General features: G+C 45.6%; 1 protein-coding gene across 6 annotated transcripts in view; it reads left to right on the top strand.

The window, feature by feature from the left end:
* HTR2C (5-hydroxytryptamine receptor 2C) overlaps positions 1-20,200 on the top strand; it is a 435,377-nt gene that overhangs the window by 95,992 nt on the left and 319,185 nt on the right. For all 6 annotated transcript variants that reach the window (XM_037908975.2, XM_043522556.1, XM_043522552.1 and 3 more), the window contains exon 2: positions 2,521-2,594. Coding sequence is in view for 2 of the 6 variants with exons in the window: in XM_043522556.1 (XP_043378491.1) it covers positions 2,542-2,594 (53 nt within the window). In the remaining 4 variants the exon portion in view is untranslated. The remainder of the gene's footprint in view (positions 1-2,520; positions 2,595-20,200) is intronic.

Raw genomic sequence — 20,200 nt, 5'->3', positions numbered from 1 at the left:
TTGCTGAAACATTGCTAATGCAAGACTGCCAGTACAGTACCTTTCCCCTCCATCTCCTTTCTGCATGGATAAAGTTACTCTGAGCCTGCTACACAATATACACTCACTCTGGCCTTTTGCCTCTTTCCTTTCCATATCCTGAGAAGTAAATCAAGATGAAATAATTAAACATACCCTGTATAAAATGCATATTTTACATTCGTAAATTTCAAATCTGTTGTTAGACTCAAATGTGCTAATGGTCGCCATCAAGCAGGTCTTTGATCTGTAGATTGATTACAGACCTGGAAAAACTGATGGGTGGGCTAACAACCCCTTTTTCAGGCTAAATAGGAGAAGCAATTAAACCCCTTCATGGAGTGAAAGCTGGATACAATAGACCCTACTGCCCAAGGTACTGGACTGCATAGCAGAGCCTGAGCAATGTTAAGCCATGTGATCCGAGAGGTTTCGCTGGGACTAGGTCAAACACACAAGGGCTCTCAACTCCTTCTAGGAGTCTGATTTGTTTTGTGTACCCCAAGTTTCACCTCACTTAAAAACTGCTTGCTTACAAAATCAGACATAAAAATACAAAAGTGTCAGAGCGCACCACAATTGAAAAATAGCTGACTTTCTCATTTTGACCATATAATTAAAAAAAAATCGATTGGAATATAAATATTGTACTTTCATTTCAGGGCATAGTATATAGAGCAGTATAAAGTCACTGTATGAAATTTTAGTTTGTACTGACTTTGCTAGTGCTTTTTATGTAAAACTAGGCAAATATCTAGATGAGTTGATGTACCCCTAGAAGACCTCTGTGTATCCCTGGCTGAGAACCTCTGGGTTAGGGGATGGCTTTGTTACAGGTATAGGGTGTGGGGAGAGCGGGGGGAGAAGCAGCGTGAGCATGCCTCTGGGACAAAGCTGAGAGGCCGCTTCTTTTGGGCCCAGGGCTGGCTGGAAAGGCACATTTGGATTTCTGATCAAGGAAGCTGTCTGCTGCTGTGTGCTCCTATTGTGTTAATGGAAATGGAAATTTTGGACATACTTTGTAAATAAACAAGATTGCACAAAGAAATATCTGATTCATATAATTACTTTCTCCTCCTAATGGAAACAACCTGGCAATGCCCCGAATATTGGCTAACTGCTTGTGCCAAGGGGAGGGCAGCACTATTTTGTGAATATAAAGAAAGGATAATTAATGCACACAGACATCATTTTACGGGGTTTGTGCTGCTTGAGCTTACTTCTCAGTAGCTAGTCAAATTGTGACTTTCTATTTTTTAAAAAAATGCTTCATGCATAGAAAACATTTTATAGTAACTTTTAAATGTCCGTTTTGATATTAAGACCTAAGTAACAATAGCATGACATGTTTTGAGAAAAAAATAACTCACGTACAAAGAATAATGGTGTTATTTTCAAAGCATTCTTCATGCAGAATATAAGTTATGGGTCTGCTCGTTCAAAACTTTCCTTGAAGTTAATGGAGATGAAGGGTATGCAAAGAATGAGAGTCTAGGCTGTGTTTTGTATGAATTTCAGGGCCGAATGGTTTTGTTGCGGGGGTGGAGATAGGGCGAAAAGGGAATCTGGAGTAATTCCACTGAAGTCAGATGACCTCTTCCAGATTTACATTCGGGTAACTAAGCAGAATTTTACCATTGCGCATACCTACTCTGTGCCCATTTTACCAGTATGGGAATGCTCATCTTTGAGATTTTAAAGCACATTTTAAATTTAGATAATTAGGATGTTCTGGGAGGATTTTTCCCTCAACCCAGAATGAGGTCTATCAATATTTCCTATCCGGTGTGGGTATCTTTGGAAGTATCGAGCTGCTCTTGTGTGTTCTAGGTTTTACCGTGTTGCATGCTCATTGTCATGTAACCTGTGAGCGGCTGAGACCAGGCCTGTCTTTTCACTGTGTTTCTATATAACACTGTGCACAATGGAGTGCGGTACCTGTAGGTATTATTGCAATACAAATAATAACTTCTGTAACCGCTATAACTGATGCAATGGTCTACTGAGTAAATGTGACACTTCATGTAAATGCCACTAATGCGTAGCTAGAAAGTATCTCCTTGTGGCATTATGGAGGGCCCACTCAGCTCTATGTCTTCTTGGATCCCTTTGAAATTAAAACATTTAGGTCTTATGTGAATAGTCCCTTTGAAATCAACAAAATCACACGAATAAAGGCTTCAGGATTGGGACCTAAACCCCCGGCTTGCTCTCCCGCAACCCCCCCCCCCCCCCAAAAAAAAATTATGTTAAATTGTGTCAAAAGCTCTAGTTAGCCAGGAATAAACCAGTAGCCATGTGTTCGTTTTAAAACCCTGTGTTTTGCCATTTAATTACTGCTCTAATTAATTACTGTAGGGCTGGAAATTCTATGACCCTAGCTTTCTTACAGTGATGTCAAGGAATTTTATGGCTACTGTAATGTGCTGTCCTAGCTACAGTGACTAGCTAAAGTGTTTGTGGCAATTCAGTGTTTAACAGTGAACACGTTTGCTTTTATAGGGAAAGGAGGAATCCAGACTAATGCTTTCAGCAAACAAACCATGCTGTCACCCCAACATGCTCCTCTTCAGAATGTAAGTACATGCTGAAAACCAAATTTGTGTTTCGTTTGTTTATGAATCGGTTACAGTGGAGGCCGTGAATAGCTGGAGTTAGTGTTATCATTTATTATTTGCATTGCAGTAACTCTGACAGGCCCAATTCAGGAGTGGGGCTTTGTGGCGCTAGGTGCCGTACAAAGAGAGCACAGAGCTGGAGATCTTACAAGTTGCAAAGTGTGTGTAAAACAATGTGAAGGGGCGGGGGGAATGGGGAAAGCTAATAAAATCGTGCATAGGCCAGAAACATCTCTACATGGGCCAGAGGTGCGTAGCCAGATGGCTTCATGCTGCTTACGTATGATCTGAACAAAACTGAATAACGTAAGCTAAATATCCAACATCCCTTCTGGCTGCCTACCTAGCTAGTATCCCTTGCCAGTTCGCTGTAGTCACTGGGGGTGGGGGACAGGATGGGTGTGTGTGTGTGTGTGGAAAGTGGAGTGGAGAGAGTGGCAATTTTAAGGTAACATTTGTCAGAGGAAAAACTGAAGCAAAACTAAAGAACTGTCCAATCGTCTGGTGAAAACATAGCCCTTCAGAAGCAAAAAACCATGCTGTTGCTAACAATCCCTTTTGCGCTGAAGAAGGGAGGATCGTTTCATTTTATCGCATCTGGAAACAGACTAGAGGAAGTCCTAATGTCTCTTTGATTTTCAGACTTCACAGGGGAAAGGGTACAAGGGCAATGCAATTAAGACTTGCAAGCAGGAATAGGCAAAGCTGAGGAACACAGTTAATAGACCTCAAATTAAATAAGATGGAGCGATGGCCCTAATTCCATCCATTTAATAACCCCGGTAACTCCTCATCCTTCCAGAGAGGCGGGCTGGGCAACCTGTTTGAGTACTCGAGGTTCAGGCCTTGCCACAGCATGTAATCCCTCACAGAAGTAACAGGAGAAGGTGTTTTGTAACTCAGCGTGTACGTGTGGAACGTTTGAAGGGCTAGGTACAAGCAGAGAGTGAATTTAGGGCAGACTGTTGTTGGCTTTGCAACACTACCGGGGAGCAGGTGTTAACGACAGGTTGCCCTTGTCTATCTCTGATTTAACATCATTCCCAATAGAGGCAATAGGAGCCGGTGGATTGGGTTTCTCATAGGGCAGCTCACTTTTGGGGCATCCTCCAGTGACAGGCCATGGTACAACAAGTGCATGAGCACCTGCCTCAGTTTCCCCTTTTCTTCCTGCAAGCACTTCTAAAATATCAGTAGAATGTGACTGTGAAGCCAAAAGGCTGCGGCTGCAGTTTAACACTGACAAAACTGAGCCAAACTCTCCCCTTCCACCCCCTGCATCATTAGCTAAACCATTCGCTCTGTGTTTTGCTTTCCATGTTGTGTTTCTTTTCTGTGGCTGCGCTGCTCAGTCGCCGTTCTGTTCGGAATAAAGGTGTATGCCATCTTTCGAAAGCATCTAAGTGACTTAGCTGTACAAATTCCATTCAAAGGGTGTGCTTCTGAATCACTTAGGTGCTTCTGACAATCCTGCCTTACATGCGTTACAGCACCGCCCTACTCAAAGAGGTTTGAGCCTTTGTTGGCTGGCACTCCAGCTTTGTGGATGGGTTCATGCCATGATTCCCTGCTGTAAGTAAACCCAGACCCAGTTTCCTCCATGTGTAAAGAACTACGGGCTTGCTCTGTCCCATCCTCGAGATGTCTCGTCACAGTTAGTGAGCTGTTGTCAGGAGTTCTCCTTGAGAAACGGTATTTCTGTGACCTGGTTCGCCATGGATCCAGATAGGGTGCGGTTCTCTATTGGCAATGCTATTTCAGACAGGGAATGAACAGGTCAAATGGGGGGTTGTGATGTGTGAACATTTACTGTAGAAGAGACTCTCAGGCAGACTCTCAAAGTCAACACTTCTTTTAGGTCCTTAAGGGTATGTCTCCACTGGAATAAAAGACCTGGGGCACGGCTGTGGCCGGCCTGGGCCAGCTGACGAGCTCACAGGGCTTGGGCTGCTGTGTAGATGTTGGGGCTCTGCGTGTGGGGTCCCAGACCTCGGGCTCCAGCCCAAGCCCAAACATCTGTGCCATGTTTACATCCCTGCAGCCCGAACCCCATGAGCGTCAACTGACCCAGGCCAGCTGTGGGTGTGTAATTGCTGTGTAGACGTACCCGAAATGTCCCAGAGCTCTTGGCTGAGATTTTTCTCATCTCCTTGTCTCATTCTCATTTCCCCTGCCTGTATTTGCTGTTCTCTTGTGCTGATCCCGAGCAGGGTGTGCTGCTGACAGGCCTGGCTCAGCATTCAGCAGAGGCTCAGTGGACGCCCAGACCTTGCTCAGCAGGTGAGTGTTTGATCACACCAGGCTGAGCCAAAGGGTCTGCAGCACAGACTTTCACATGAGGGTTAAGTGACCAAAATGGGCTTGTCAGTAAGTAGAACTGGAGTGGGAAATCAGGTGTGCAGCAGCCATTTTGCTTCCCGTAACATACCAACTTCGACACTGTTTGCAAGAAAGGGTCATTCAGTCTGAAATTATGGTAGTTTATAGTGTAAAAAAAAATTAAAATCAAAACAAAATGCTCTGAAATTTTCAGACTGAAACACTTAGATTGACCCAGTACAAAAACCAGTTTGGATGATCAGTCCATGAACATTTTCAAGATTTTGACTTTTCTTCACAATCCAGGATGGGAAATGTTTTTGAAATCTCTCTTCCCCTCCCCCTGAATGAGAGAACCATTTCCCACCCAGCCCTGTGAACCATAAACAAACATAGCCATGGCCTCACCCCATGGAAATGTCTTAAGGGACTTAAGAAACGATAGCTGTTCTAGAGAAATTTTGAACCATCCTATAGAACTGAATAGAGAAATCTGTCCCTAGCATTCGCTATTGCGCCAGATAGGTTTTTAGAGTAATTTCAATAGAACTCCATTGCCTTTATTTCCTGTTAAATGCTACAGGACTTTGGCACTTGTTGGCAATGCCAGCCCCTGGAGATGTTCTTTCAGAATGTAGACATCTGACATTCTGCGTGTTACCATCTTCCCAAGAGCGGCTTGCTTCAATTTGCAAACTCGTTAACAGCCAGAGTGAGAATGCAAGAGCTCCTGCAATGCGCTGCATGAGCCATGCAGATCACTGTTGTTGACTATGGAAATCCTGTGCCGATGGGCATAAGGCACAGACTGCATATTCATAAACAAAGTCCTCCTGGCTACTTTCATAGTGCTGCCATATACTGCAGGTCTGTGCAGTTGCTGAGCAAGCTGGATTATCTCTGATCCATCCTGTTGGATGGAGACCAGGTAAGTATTTGCTCAGCATCCTTGACAGCTCTCTAACTTTTGCTGTGCTTCTCCAGCAAGTTCTGCATTTCTTCAGGACCAAGCACTGGATGTATCGTTGAATTGTTTTCTTCTTGCTCTGGTACACTTACTGCACCAGGGCTTTTATTTTTCTCTGAATAACCTGACTTTCCGTCCCCGGATTTATTGTACAAACTATAGCCTTTAGCCTTGCCTTGCTGCTTGCTGACCAGCCGGCCTTCCTCTCAGGGGCTCACTTAATTTCAGCTCTGCTTCTTTAAAAACATTGTTACTTCTACAGCTGTAGGAATGTGGTTCTGCAGTGAAAATGACCAGGGGAAAATGGCCCTTTCTGCTGCCTGTTTGTATTACTGGTCAGTTCTAGTGGCTTCAGTGGCTAAAATACGGTAGCACACCAAGGTTGGTGTGCTCACCTGGTGGTTGGTGCACACAAGAGGTTAAGAGTCTACTAATGCTACCCGATGATAGAGTTACACCTTCTAGAGCACGTGTGAAGTTCTGATGTTTTTAGCACTGAAGGTCCTGTGTTGGCTGGCGGTTACACCAGCACAGCGGAGAGGTGGTGAACTGGGTATGGTTCCTTTGTGTGCTTCACCTAGTAGAAAAACGTACTGCCTTCAAATCAGCTGACCCTATTAGTGCTCAGTTAGGGCAATGGGGTTACACAGCTGTCATGGACGGCCTAATGAAGTTTGCACAACGTTTATTTACTGCTGACATGGGAAAAGAAAACAACCCAGATTGCTTCTCACTTGGCAGGGCTGGCAGGTAAAGGGAAACATCTTTTTACTTCTCAACGGAGCACATTTGATCTGAAAATCATTGGTAGACAGTGACCAGGGAACCCCACAATGCGCTTGCTCCAGTTTAGCTTTTCAGATTAGAACACTGGCCCCTTCCATTAGGGCTGGGAGGTGGTATATTATATATGGTGGTAAACTGCTATAGAGATTCTCCAGAGCAAAATGAAATGGCCACCTCTGTTTGTTTCTCTTTCTCCCTCATGAGGCAGGACAGATCTTTGCAGCGTCTTCATAGTCCAGTATCTAGGGCATTGCCACCTGCAGAAAGTCATTTTGTCTTACTTTGGTTTCTTTGTCTCCTAGGTTTTGCTTCCCACTCTCATGCCTGTCAAAACAGAATTTTTCCCCCAAATATGGAACTGGCTTCACTGATTAATTTGAGAATTATTGCTGTCAGATTTTCCCTTTGAACTTCCTTGTTAATTTATCTTCAGGAAACATCAGATATCTCTGAGACAATTAATCCAAACATTCAATTAAAAAGAGGCAACTTTAGAAAAATCTCCAATTAAATATTTAATTAGAAATCTGAAATGACATAAATGAAGAAAACCTAAAAGGCCTGCTGTAAAAGGCAGCTGGTTAAATGCCAATCTCTCCGTAGTGATTTGGGATCACAGCTCAGGCTTGTGATCTGTGTAAAGCTGAGGATATGAATGGAAGTTCTACAATAGTTATGTGCAGGCCTGATCTTACATTAGCTTTTCCACAGTCCCCCTCGCACAAAGGGGCTAATGCCACCAGGAGAAGCCCTGGCAGCACGGCTCCATAGGCGCCATGGTGCCTGGGATCAGGGCACCCGAAGCGTGTGCAGATGACTCAGGCCTCCTGCGAATCTCCCAGAATCTGCATCTCCCCGGGCAGAGGCAAACTGCAGTCCTACCCTGGAATTATTTGGGAACCCTTTGGGTGAATTCCTCTTGTGGAGCTGTCCCACTTCCCCTGGGCAGAGCGGGTAGAGGCTGGGAGTCAGAGGTGGGAGAGTAAGTGAAGACTGTTCTGTAGTGAGAGGGACCGTTGGTGAAATTTGTATTAAAGAGCAGGATGTGGAAATTCATGGGAGAATAATGCAGTGCCAGCTGGAGAGGGGAGAACAGCAGTGCAGTTTGCAGGGAGACACACTGGGAAGAGATGGTCTGCACAAGTAACTGAGCTGTCCTGCAGTTCAGCCAGAGGAGTCACCCAGACACCCTGGGGCTAGGGGGCCTGTATTGTGAGTTATCCGCTCCTGTGTAAGGGGGTTCTGGGAATGTAAAAACAAAAGCCAGAGTTTCTAGCAAAGGACGAGAAGTCATTCTGCAGTCCCTCCACACACTCCCCGGCGGCCAGGGGAGGGGGTGGGGGCGCAGAAGGGGGAAAAATTTCTCACTACAGCCTGAAGGGGCTGAGAGATCGGCTTTTAATGAGCACGAGACACAATGCAGCTGCTTCGCCAGCTCGAGGTGAGCCTGGAGGTGGACAGGGGAGCCAAATGTGTATCTGCTCCCGACACGGTATTGAAGAAGGACCCTAGTAAGATGATCTCATAGTGGCAAACTATAGCAAGGGTATAGGTTCCCTGCCTCCCTGCTGATGACTCGCTCAGTTCAGTCAGGGTGTCTGACACAGTTAACGTCCCCCCACCGACGCATCTAGCCATCCTGAGCGCAGAATTCTTCCTGCCTTCCTCCCAGCAGCCCTTCTCCATCCTGTCTGCACCTTCTGCCATCCACCTTTTAGCTCAGGTTCCCAGCCTGGGAGCCATTCCCAGCCCCTCTTGTTCTTTCTCTCCTCACACCAGCTCCAGACACTCACTGAATCCTCTTACTTCTTTCTGCACGTCATGTAAAAGCCGCCCCACTAAGTGCTGTCCATGTTCTGTAGGTGACTGACTGTGTCCGTCATCTCTGCAGACTCGTGGGTTCCCACCTCACATAAAACCACCTCACTTTGTTCAAAATGGCCTGGCTGACCTCACTGCCCAGCCCAGCTGCCCTGACTCTCTTAGTGCCCTCCTTGAACCCCGTCACTGCCTCCCTCCAGTCTAAGGGCCTAGTCCTCCCTTTGGGGGCTTCTCCAATCTCATCACTTCCAGCTCCCCCTAGTCTCGCCCTGGCTCGCAGCTGGGAGATGGGTCCATTCTCCTCTGGCTCCCAGACAGGAGCAGGGTCCAGCCACTGAGCTCTCCAGGGAAGCTGGGGCAGCTGGGCTGTAGCTGCCTGGCGTTCTTGTCAATTTCATGGCTCCTGCTGTGCAATTGACAAGACAGCCAGCAGCCAGTGTTGCCCTAACCACAGGGACATAAGCCCTACACCTCTTGAGGCGGTGGAGTTACTCTGTCGGTGTAGCAGGGCACTTACATTGGCAGGAGCAAGGCTGTAGCGTAGACAGTGCCATAATTCGGTCAACATAAGCTGCTTTACGTGAGCTAGCTGTGTAGTGTAGACCAGCCCTTCGACTGGGAATTCTAGTGCAAGAGAGAGTAGTGAGCGGCGTAGTTCCACGTATTATCCAGAAGGCTCTGCCAGGTCACTACTGCTTCGTAGGTATGCTGGGTTCTAAGCGCTAGGAACAGAGTGAAATGTTTGGATGTGCACTTCGTTCTTTATGTACAAATTCCAAAGGTAGTGATCCACAAGCGTAGGGGATCTCAAGTATGGACTTCGTGCAGGGAATAGTATATGCTCCTGTAAGGTCTGCACCTATGGCCCACTGCCATGGATGCCCTGTCACACTCCATGCTCCTGCTAGTCTTTTATTTTTTTAATAGAAATGTAGGCCATGTGGAAGTCACTGTGACCTGTATGTGCACAGGGCCTGAAGGATCAGCCTTTCAATCCCAGAATAGCTGCGAAAGGCTAAGAGGTGATTTTCAAGGTACACAGACGTGTGAAGCAGAACGCGTGCTGCCCCTGGCTGGCACAAGGACCTGTGGGCAATGAGTAACCTGCATGCGCGCACATAGGTTAGTGTGCACACTTCAGATTAGGTCTCTCATTAAACTTTTTTCTAAATGAACTGTCAGGAGACCAGAAAACCTGCAGTAAAACCATAAGGCAAGTCACTGAAATACACACAGCTCCGGCCACTAATATGAGACATTTGCCCCCCTTTCTGTAAAGAATAAAAGTAATGTTTATTATTTTAAATTAGCCATGCAAACGATTAACTTGAACAGAAAATTATCTTTACGAGGCTGGAAAATGAACTGTAAAATGCTGTGGGTGGTAAGATGTGTCCAACATCCTCATTGGAAACTTGTCACCTCTCTGACTCCCCTTGGAAAAGGAGAACTGCATCTCCATGTTAGCTGACGCTGGGAGAAAAAAGGGTTCTTAGTGACAGGTTCCCAGCAGACCTAACCCACTGCTCCATGACAGCAAGTCTCCAGCCGGTGTTATGTGGTGCTGTGCTGGCCTTTCACCTTCTAGTGCCAAAGCTAATCTGAGCGGTTACAATGCTTCTGGTAAGCTTTCTACAAAACAAACAACAGTCATGATAAAAGGCCTTTTAACCAAAACTGAAAGCAGAATCTGGCAGTGTCTCCTTTGGCTGTTGTTTGTGGAGCACTGACAACATACCCAGCACTGCCTGCACCTAGGGGGTAGGGAGCGCCCTGCCCAGAGGAGACAAACGCACAAAACGCCTGGAGACACAATGCACTGGGTTCAGCACACAGTGGTGCTGCAGCTTTGCGTCCTAGTGTCTTTGGCTCCGATTAAGAGACAGCAGCACTGTTCAGGGTGGTGGGATGAAGACTAGCAGGCTGCATGGAAGGACTGTGTCCTGAGGAGGAATCTGGCAGACGTCTAGCAAGCATCCAGCCACTCCAGCAAATAGGGGGGCAGTGTGGACCTGAGTGAGAGGGAGAAGGATAAAAGGCAGTAGGTCAGGCATGAAATCTTAGAGCAAAAGGACTTTGGGGCTGGGGGCGTAGGTCTATTCTAAGAAAGGACACAATGCAGTGAACAAAGTGTGAATTTACAGTAACCTTGTAAATACATAAAAGATGTAGCTAGTAGAAAAGAGATAGTCGGGTAGTGAGCAATGTGCCGTAGCTTGCAGCTGTGGCCTAACAGGTACTTCAGCGCGTGACCAGCGCATGGCCTAGGTGGGATTGACTAGAAAATTTAGTACCCTAATCACGAAGTGCGTGATACAATGTGTTCACCAACCGTGTTAGGTCTAACTGTGCTAAGCTGATTCATGAGTCTGTGCTTTGGATGTGTAGCATACCTGGTTACCAACCCCTGCGCTTGAGCCTAAGATGGCAGTTTGATTGTATGCCAGTGTGCCATCTCTCTTGGACGTTCCTGTTCTGTGGACCATGCAATATCTTCCTGAATGTCTGCAGTAAAGAAGCATCCACTGAAATACAAGAGTATTCCCTTGGAAAATCCAGAGGGAGTTTTAGATTAGTTTGCTTTCCCCTGTTTAGATAAAAATGAGTGAGCAAAATCTGCCTGGAGAGCTCTGATGGAGCTGACTGAGACGTGACTCTTTAAAGGGCGCGCGGAATTGGCGTGTTAAAGCACATCAGAGTTTCCATAAGGACCCCTTTTATTGAAGCGCCTGCAGCCGTATAGCAGCCCAGTGCAAGTTCACAGCTTCTTTCCACAAGCCTCGATTCAGGAGAGCCCTTCTCTATGTCCCACTGACTTCTGGGGCACAGATGCACATTCCTAACTGCCCTTCCCGGAGGGGGCCTAAGGAAGGGGGGAATTTTGGTTCCTCATGCAAACCCAGAGTAAAAAGGGTCTGCAGGACGGGCCAATCCCGGGGATGAAAAGGTCCCCGTCAGCCTTCAGGCAGGGTACAAGGCAGTTGCACAGCCAGGCGGTGGCCCCTGCTACAGCCAAAGTAGTGCTGTATCACTTGTTGCCAGCTGCTTCCCACCTCTCTGCTCAGAGCTGGTGTGTGTCGCAGAGCCACTGGGCCCTCCACCAAACCCCTCTGTGCTCCCGTGAAGAGTCTCTGCTCTGGGATGCGCAGGGCCTCGGCGACAGATGGCTCAGCTTCTGTGGCACGTACTATCCCCTCTGCCATCTCCCAGGGGGGATGGTCTACCAGCCTGGTGGGCTGTTCAGAGCATTTTATGGACATGGTTAGATTAGACATCCGGGGGGGGGGGGTACTACTCAGCCCTGAGGAACCAAACGAGTCTCCCACTAGTGGGCGTGCAGCTCACCTTCCTGTCAGTGGGTTTAGGGGCCCATTCCCGGAGGCTGGCTGAGAGGTGAGCATGCCTCCCTGAGGCTTCGCAGATACTGCCGCAGGTTCAAACATGTGGACGTCGCTTTGAACTGACTGTGGAGAAGTGATGGTTAGGAGAAATTAGTTATTTAAATGAGCTAGTTTCTCATAATATCGACTGACCTGAGTACACTGGCCTATTTTATGACTAGCAGGTGTAAGCCATGAATGCTTCTGACTTTGTTTCAGAACAAGGTTGTCTTTTAAGTCAGAGCTATGTCGGAGCAAAGACTGCAGGGTCCGGCCTGTTGTGTGACAAAACGGAACCTGTCTGTGGGAGTGCGGAAGACTTCTGCGCTGAACCCACAGACGTGAGAGCTCCGCATTTACTCCCCCTCTGTAAAGACAAAACACGGTGAGACCTACATTGGTGCTGTGGGGATTAATTAGTTAGTTTGCCCCGACTCTTCTCTTTGCCTGTTGTCTGCAGCTTGGTGCCTGATCTGGACTCCCTGGTATCCTGACTCCAGCTTGGGAACAGAGTCCTTGGCTGCTCATGACTCAGCCCGATAGGGACAGGCAGGACAGATGCAAACTCTCAGCCATTAGTGCTGGAAGGGGAAGGAAATGGTTGATTATTTTTCTGCACAGAGAAAAGATTTGGTTCCATGTCGGATTTTAAGAATGGTCCTGATCCAGTGATTTCTGAATAAACTAATAATGGTTCCAATTTAAAGCCCTTTAGAGGACTAAGGGAAAGGCTTGCTTCATGCTAATTGGTAGTTTCTGAAAGCCTGTCACAAAGCCACCCTCAAGAAGAATGGATCTGACAATTGTAGCTCTCCAAACCTGACAGATTAAGCAGTTAGACAGTTGAAATGTCACACTGGTGTAAGCGCTGGGAGGTAGATTGACACACATGCTGAGAGAGAACAGGCTTGCATTGCTGCAGTCTAGACAATTGATGCCTATTCCTCAGGTCTCATAAAGTTCTGTTTTCCATTGTATTCATCACAGTGAGAGCATAACAAATACAGTTGCTAGCTAGCTCCACCGCTCTAAATCAAAGCAGCCAAGTGTCACAACATTTCCATGTCACACGTTTTTGAGCCAAAAACAATGAGCACGATGTTTTTTCCTAAATACATTTACTAAAAATGTCTGTGTCTCTAGAGGTCCCAGGACCCAGCTCACCTTTCCCTCTGCTCTGTGAGGTGGCAGGGACTGTGGTCAGCAAAGCCTTCCACACATCCAATATCCTGCAAGATGGCTGGCCATCCCCTTACCTGGTCTGTTCTGCTGGTAATGAACTGAACAGGGCAATTAGCGAGTGATCCATCCCCTGTCCTCCACTCCCAGCTTCTGGCAGTCAGAGGTTTGTGGACACCCTAAGAATGGGCTTACGTCCTGACCATCTTAGCTAACAGCCATTGATGGACCTGTCCTCCATGAACTTATCTAGTTCCTTTTTGAACCCTGTTATAGTCTTGGCCTTCACCACATCCCCTGGCAAGGAGTTCCACAGGTGGACTGTGCATTGTGTGAAGAAATACTTTCTTATGTTTGTCTTAAACCTGCTGCCTATTAATTTTATTGGGTGATCCCTGGTTCTTGTGTTATGTGAAGGAGTAAATAACACTTCCTTATTCACTGTCTCTCCCCCAGGCATGATTTTATAGACCTCTCTCATATCCCCCTTTATTCATCTTTTTTTTTTTTAAACAGAATAGTTCCAGTCTTTTTAATCTTTCCTTTTATGGAAGCTTTTCCATACCCCTAATCATTTTCATTGCCCTCCTCTGCACTTTTTCCAATTCCAATATAGCTTTTTTGAGATGGGGTGACCAGAACTGCACACAGTGTTCCAGATGTGGGTGTACAGTAAATTTATATAGTGGCATTTTGATATTTTCTGTCTTATTGTCTATCCCCTTTCTAATGGTTCCTCGCGTTCTTCTAGCTTTTGCCACGGCACATTGAGCAGATATTTTCAGAGAAGTATCCATGCTGACTCCAAGATCTCTCTTGAGTGGTAACAGATAATTGTAACCCCATCACTCTGTATGTATTGTTGGGATTATGTTTTCCAACGTGCATTACTTTGCATTTATCAGCACTGAAAGCCATCTGCCATTTTGTTGCACAGTCACCCAGTTCTGTGAGATCCCTTTGTGACTCTTGGCTATTTTGAGTAATTTTGTATCACCTGCAATTTTTTTCTTCATCTCCAGGGCAGGGACCCAGCATCAGAGCTTCTCTAACGGCCAGTGGCCATAGCATCCTGCCCCCCTTCTTTCCTTACTTTCTGCTCAGTCCTCCCCATCTCTGACACTTGGAGGCAGAACTGCTTGGTTGGTGATAGACCACGACGAGGAAGATCTGCCTCCAGATCCAATTTTCTCTGGCTACAATGGCACCCCCTGAGGAGTGCGTCATGGGTGGTATTTTGTGCCTGAGGGGCTGCTGCTGCTGCTTGTCTTCACTTTCTGGGTGCAGGTGTTTTGTGCCCATCTCAGACACCCAGAGGAGCTGACATGGCAGAGCCCGAGCCTTCAGAACAGCAACAGTCGGCCACTCTGGCCTTCCCCTCTGCCCTACACTGCGGGAGGGCCGGGGACGGAACATACTGGTCATGACGCGCTCCCTGCAGCCGGCTCTGTGGGAGACAGACTCTTCTGGAGCAAGGGCACCAGCTGCGTTAAAGATTGATTTGAAAAATGTCGTCTTGCTTCATGGAATCGATGTTCCCTGATCCTGCCGTATGGCTGACTTAGATTTGGAACAAGGAATTTTGCCTCAAGCGAAAAACCAGAAAACAAAAAAGCCCTCAACTCTCTGCCTCTCTTCCTGCCTACCAGGGAATAGGGACTCCGTATCAAGACATAAAGGTCGAGAACATTTGGTCTGTTTATCATTTTGCAAACTAATTACACATCTCAGTTAAACCCAGACCCTTCTCACTCCCCTCACCCCCACATGCCCAAACCTGTCTCTTGGTTGTGCTGTTCCTTTCCTGGATATAACGTGTGGGCTACAGTGTTACCTCTAAGAAATAATTCTTCAGATACGTAGGCAGAACAGTCTTTTCTGGTGATATGCCCAGCGTCTACGAAAGACGAGCATCACCGCTGACCATAAGCACTTCTCACGGATCTCATTCCTGCTCATTCAGACAAATAGAACTCGCAAGACGGTCTGCAATAGCACCGTCTGGTCACTGCCATTAATGTTGCACTATATGCATGGCTGAAATGGCAGCATGATTTTCAGGTTTTGTTTTTTCCTAAAGGAACAATGGTAGACTTTAACGACTCTTGTGGAGGCCTTTCGTATATCGAATACAGGTTAGTTAAAGCTCTACTCCTGATATTTTGGCTGGATTTCTAAATTTTCTCCTTTTAGTAATCTACAGTGTTAAAATAAACCCTGCTGGAATTTTGGTTACTCCCACAGACAGCAAAGGGAATTCTTATTCAGTGTATCTGTGTGTGTGTGTGTGTGTGTATACGCTGTGTGCAATGGTGGCTTTCTGGCTGCTGAGGTTTGTAGTTTGATTATTCATGAGATTAAATCATTATTGTTAAGTGCCCGGTGACAGAGTGCCATGGACATTTTTAGATAATGAGTAAAAATGAGCTGGCAGTGCTGACTGGGCTGAAGCATCAGAACTGTGCTTCGATTGTACTTTGTGGAAAGCCTGGACTGAGGAATGACCAATTAATACAAAACCATTTAATTAAAATGTCATCCTCACGTTAGCTGGGAGAAGCTGCCACAGGGGCAGGATTTACCAGATTAATTGTTTGCTAGGGGATGGGGCTACTGCTGAAAATAGATGGAACGCACCCACAAGTGAGATGCTGCTTTAGCTGCGGGTTCTGAACCAGAGAGCTATGGTCCCTGTCCTGTGAGTGCCTGACATGGGCAGGGCCTTTGTCTTCAGTGTGGCTCCGAGCGGGCACAGGAGTCTGCTCACACAGCGTCCGTTGCAGGTTGAGGTGGCAGGGGACTAGGCAGACAGCTGCCGGACCAGAGGGATAGGTGAAGGGATGTGGCACGCAGTGTTTTAACCGGTTTCAGAGTAGCAGCTGTGTTAGTCTGTATTCGCAAAAAGAAAAGGAGGACTTGTGGCAGCTTAGGAGTACTTGTGGCTCACGAAAGCTTATGCTCAAATAAATTTTGTTAGTCCCTAAGGTGCCACAAGTCCTCCTTTTCTTTTAGTGTTTTAACTGTATTCAGCCAGGCTCCAGTCCTACAAATGGATCCATGGGGATGGACCCTTCAATGGGACTCCACCCACAGGCAGGTTTCTGGGCTTTCACATCCCGATGCAGGATCGGGCCTTTGGTTTTTTAAACATCCAGCTATCTTCTGTTCTGATGAGCTCTTCGTTGGAGCCCATGCGGTGCAATGGGCTGTCAGGGAATGGTGCAGGGCAGAATTTCGTAGTTGCCTTTTCAGTTTCCCAAAATTAAGAGAGTCCCCCACCCCCACAGGCTTGCAGAGGTTAGGAATTTCTTGGTTTTTAATTTTTTTCCTGTTCCACTTTTGTTTAATTTAGACCTCTTGAGAAATGCATGGTTGTTAGTTTCTTGCATACATCGATCCATCCCCGGAGATATACTGCACACACTATTTAGCTAGCATCTGCCTGTTTGAATGAAATGTTATTTTATGTGGAATTCAGTGTTCTGTTACCAGGAACAGGAAAACTGCAAATAATTCTTTCCCTCCTGACAATCCTGATGTTGCCAGCTGCATTATTTATTTGCCATTAGCGTCTGGTACCTGTCAGAATTATATTTAAACCCGGAACAGATAGAAGACCTATCCATATTCAGGTGCTTATAATTCTAGAGGCAGATGATGAAATACAGGGATTTAGGCGTAACTTATGTTCCCCAGTCCTGCATAGCCATATGAATGAGACACTGTGTTGCTTTGTACAATTCTGCAACAGAAGCAGCTGTAAGGCTTGGAAGCATACAAAGACTCTGACTGGCTGTTAACCTTTGGCTAAAGGTTGTCCTACTGGAAATTCCAGCTGGAAATTTTCAGGTGGCAGCAATTGGTCAACTGTCTTTCGAAATAGAGCAAGGGATCATTTCTTGACTGGTTCTTGGGGCTAGTGGCCCACCACTGGAAATCGGTAAAAGTCAAAAGAAACCAAGGGAGGCTATGAAGCTGCCAAAGAACTGCCAAAGGTTTTAAAAGATGTCTCCAGCAATTTCCACTCAGGAAGACAAGCAATTTTTTCTAGGTTATTTTTGCTTCTAGTTCTTTTTTTGTTTCCCTGTCCTTTTTTTTCCATTTCTGTGTCTTAGAGCACATTTTAAGACTCTGGCCTGCACCCCAGGTTTCCAAGCTTTGCTAGAAAATTGCTGGATGCACTAGAATTTTCCTTGGGATCTTCCCTGGGCTAGATGCTGGAATCACTGGTGAAATTACCTGGTCTGTGCTATGCAAGAGGTCCGACTTGATGATCATCAGGATGGTGCCTTTTAGCCTTAAAATCTACAAACCCATGAATCTCCAGTCCAGGCATATGTCTTCTCTAATGGCGGAGTCTGCATTTCTTGTTCATGTCTTTTTTTGGATCATGTCACAGACAATGGCACTTTTGTCACCTGGACAATCCAATATAGTTCTGTCATCATTTAGTTCCCTCTTCTGTTTACAGTGGTGTTCCATGTCTGTAGATATGTTTGCAAAGTGCTCTGGGATCTTTCAATCTGAAAGAAGTTGTTATGAAGATAAAGATCTTGTTTTATTTAAAATAATTGCAGAATCCTTTCACTTGTACACTTCAAGAAATGCAAGTTGCAGTTCTCAAATCTGGCAGGAAAAGGTATAAAATACATTCAAAAAGTAAAGACAATGTCGCAGTACTCGAGCTGCCAAATGCTGGGCTGTGCGGGTAATACTGCTCCCCGTAGAGCACACAGAGTATAATTCACGTTTTTCACACGGTATACAATGGGGGAACTTAATTGTAACTGTCCACCAGTTACACCATGGCTGTTACATTGGGGTGATGGAATTGGATTCCAATTTCCATCACAACAGATCACACAAATATTCTTAGTTCCATAACCGTACAGCTAAATAGCATGTTCTCTTTGAATTAGGGGAAAGGGAGCCATATATCTGGAAACCTTGAAGGGAGACTCATATTGGGTGCCACAAAAAGCTGATATTGCCCCTGCAGACACCTCTAGAGGGGTGCTGTGGGAAAAGGTCCACAGTCCCTTGGAGAAGGGCAGTGCATATCCTGTAAAAGATCACCGTACATATCTTTATCATGCTAGCCAAATCACCCTAGAGTACATGGGTTATCATAATAAATAGTAACATATTATAATTTATTATCAGACTTGACAATTACATTAAAGATAATTAAATACTAATGGAGCTGGAATACTCACGAATAGTAACGAAGACACTAAATTCTAAAATGATGCAAGTCAAGGGAGCTTCCGACAAAAGCTCTGGTTTTAAAAAAGTCAGTTGTAGGGCTTTTCTGTGACGCTTCTTCTAGTTCCTTTACAGGTGTTCCCTGATATGGCAGATCTTTCAGAAGTGAGTGCATTTTATCTTCCAGATGGATCTGATATGCAGAGGAACGGACATTTTCTGCAAGATATTAATTCTCCTTTATAACAGAACGTGTCAAATGTTAAGCTGGACATTTGAATTGAGGCACAGGGTTTTAGGTGATCACAATTTTGCATGATCTGCAAGGGCTTACTAGCAATTAATTAAATGGTGGATAGTGGAGAATGATAGACTCACCTGACTGTAAATTCTAAAGGTAGCAAGTTCAATTTTGATTGAGATGGAATAGCCAGAATGCCCCTTTCATTGCTGTCTTTCTCAGGCAGTGTGAGTGGGTGGGAAATGCAGAAATGAAGCGAGCCATGCCAATGGTTTGCTCAGTCATTTCTCTGTGTTCTAAGGCATGCCTGAATACTGTGATAGTCTACACGTCTAACTTGCCAAAATAAACACTTTATTTCTTATCAGCATGCATTTTTTTAAAAATTGTCTCTGGAACAATGGGTTATAGGATTATGGGACTTGTCTTTAAAAAACCAAAAACCTCAACAGCCTAGCGCTATCTGTTACACCAGTTGGTGTGTTTTCTGCAACTGTGGCTTCATGAAGAAAACTTTGGACTGGGGCCATCAGGATGCAATGCAACATTGTGAAGTTTCTCACCTTCGTCAGTTCAGCACAAGTGACAAACCCTGATGTGATATGGGGTGGGAGAGCATTCCAGCCAGAAACTGCAAAGGAGAGAGCCGTGTCGCACAGACCATTGCTACAGAAATCAGTCAGGCAAGGCCACTCAGCCTTCTGTTGCGCCTCGTCCTCTGAGCTGTAAAACAGAGCAGCAGATGTGTAGAATAATCTGTAAGAAAATGAGACATTGAAATGTGGTTTCTCTGGATTGGATTCCCACCCTACCACAGTTCCTCTAACAGCATTCACTATATTCCTTTTCTGTGTGTTAAATTTACCAGAGCAGGTACTAAGCCGTTTCTCAGTTGTTGCTATTGCAGCATGTGTACCTTGATATGCATTTCCGTGTGAAAATATTCTCCCACTGGCCCAGATGTTGAATGAGTTTCTATGGACCCCAGGTACTTAGGGATACTGAAGAGGAGCTTTTTGGCATTCAGAAGGGAGAGAGAGAGAGACTTAGACACTGCTGCCGGTCTTGGGGCGGATGAGAAAAGGCCAGAGCTGCCATTATGTTAAATTACTTTTCAAAATCAGCTCGATCCGCTGCAGACAAATGCTGTAATCTCTGAAATGCCACCTACATGTTAAGGTGATTGAAGCCCTGGCAATACTTATGAAAATGATGATCTCTTTCCTCTCTGTCTTGCTTGTTAATCACCCATATGAACTGAATAGCTGTGGGAAAGTGCTGGCTGTAGGGGAAAGACGTAGGTAACCTGAGAATCAAATACAGATTGGAAATAAAATTCCAAAAGACAGAGGTGAGACGGGATTTTCTGGTTTTAGTGCTCTTCTGCAATTCATTGTGCTATAGAATTCTACTTACTTGTGAACTCCAGTTGAAGTGTTTAGACCGGCTGACATACGATTAGATAACTGGTACAGTATTTTTCTGGTTTTGATTAAATGACCAAATTGTCCATGGACCTCTATGTAATGCTACTGCTGGACAGAGACCAATTTTCCATTTTTCAGGAAATTCTGCAATTTCAGAATGTCTTCTGTTTTGAAAAGGAATGAAAACAAAAAAGCCTGTTTCCCAGGAACTGAAATTAAAAAAAAGTTTGTTTTGAGTT

This window comes from Chelonia mydas, chromosome 9 (genome assembly GCF_015237465.2).
Source record: "Chelonia mydas isolate rCheMyd1 chromosome 9, rCheMyd1.pri.v2, whole genome shotgun sequence".
Taxonomy (NCBI): Eukaryota; Metazoa; Chordata; order Testudines; family Cheloniidae; genus Chelonia; species Chelonia mydas.
Note: the sequence above shows the minus strand (reverse complement) of the source record. Positions and strands in the feature narration are given on the sequence as shown.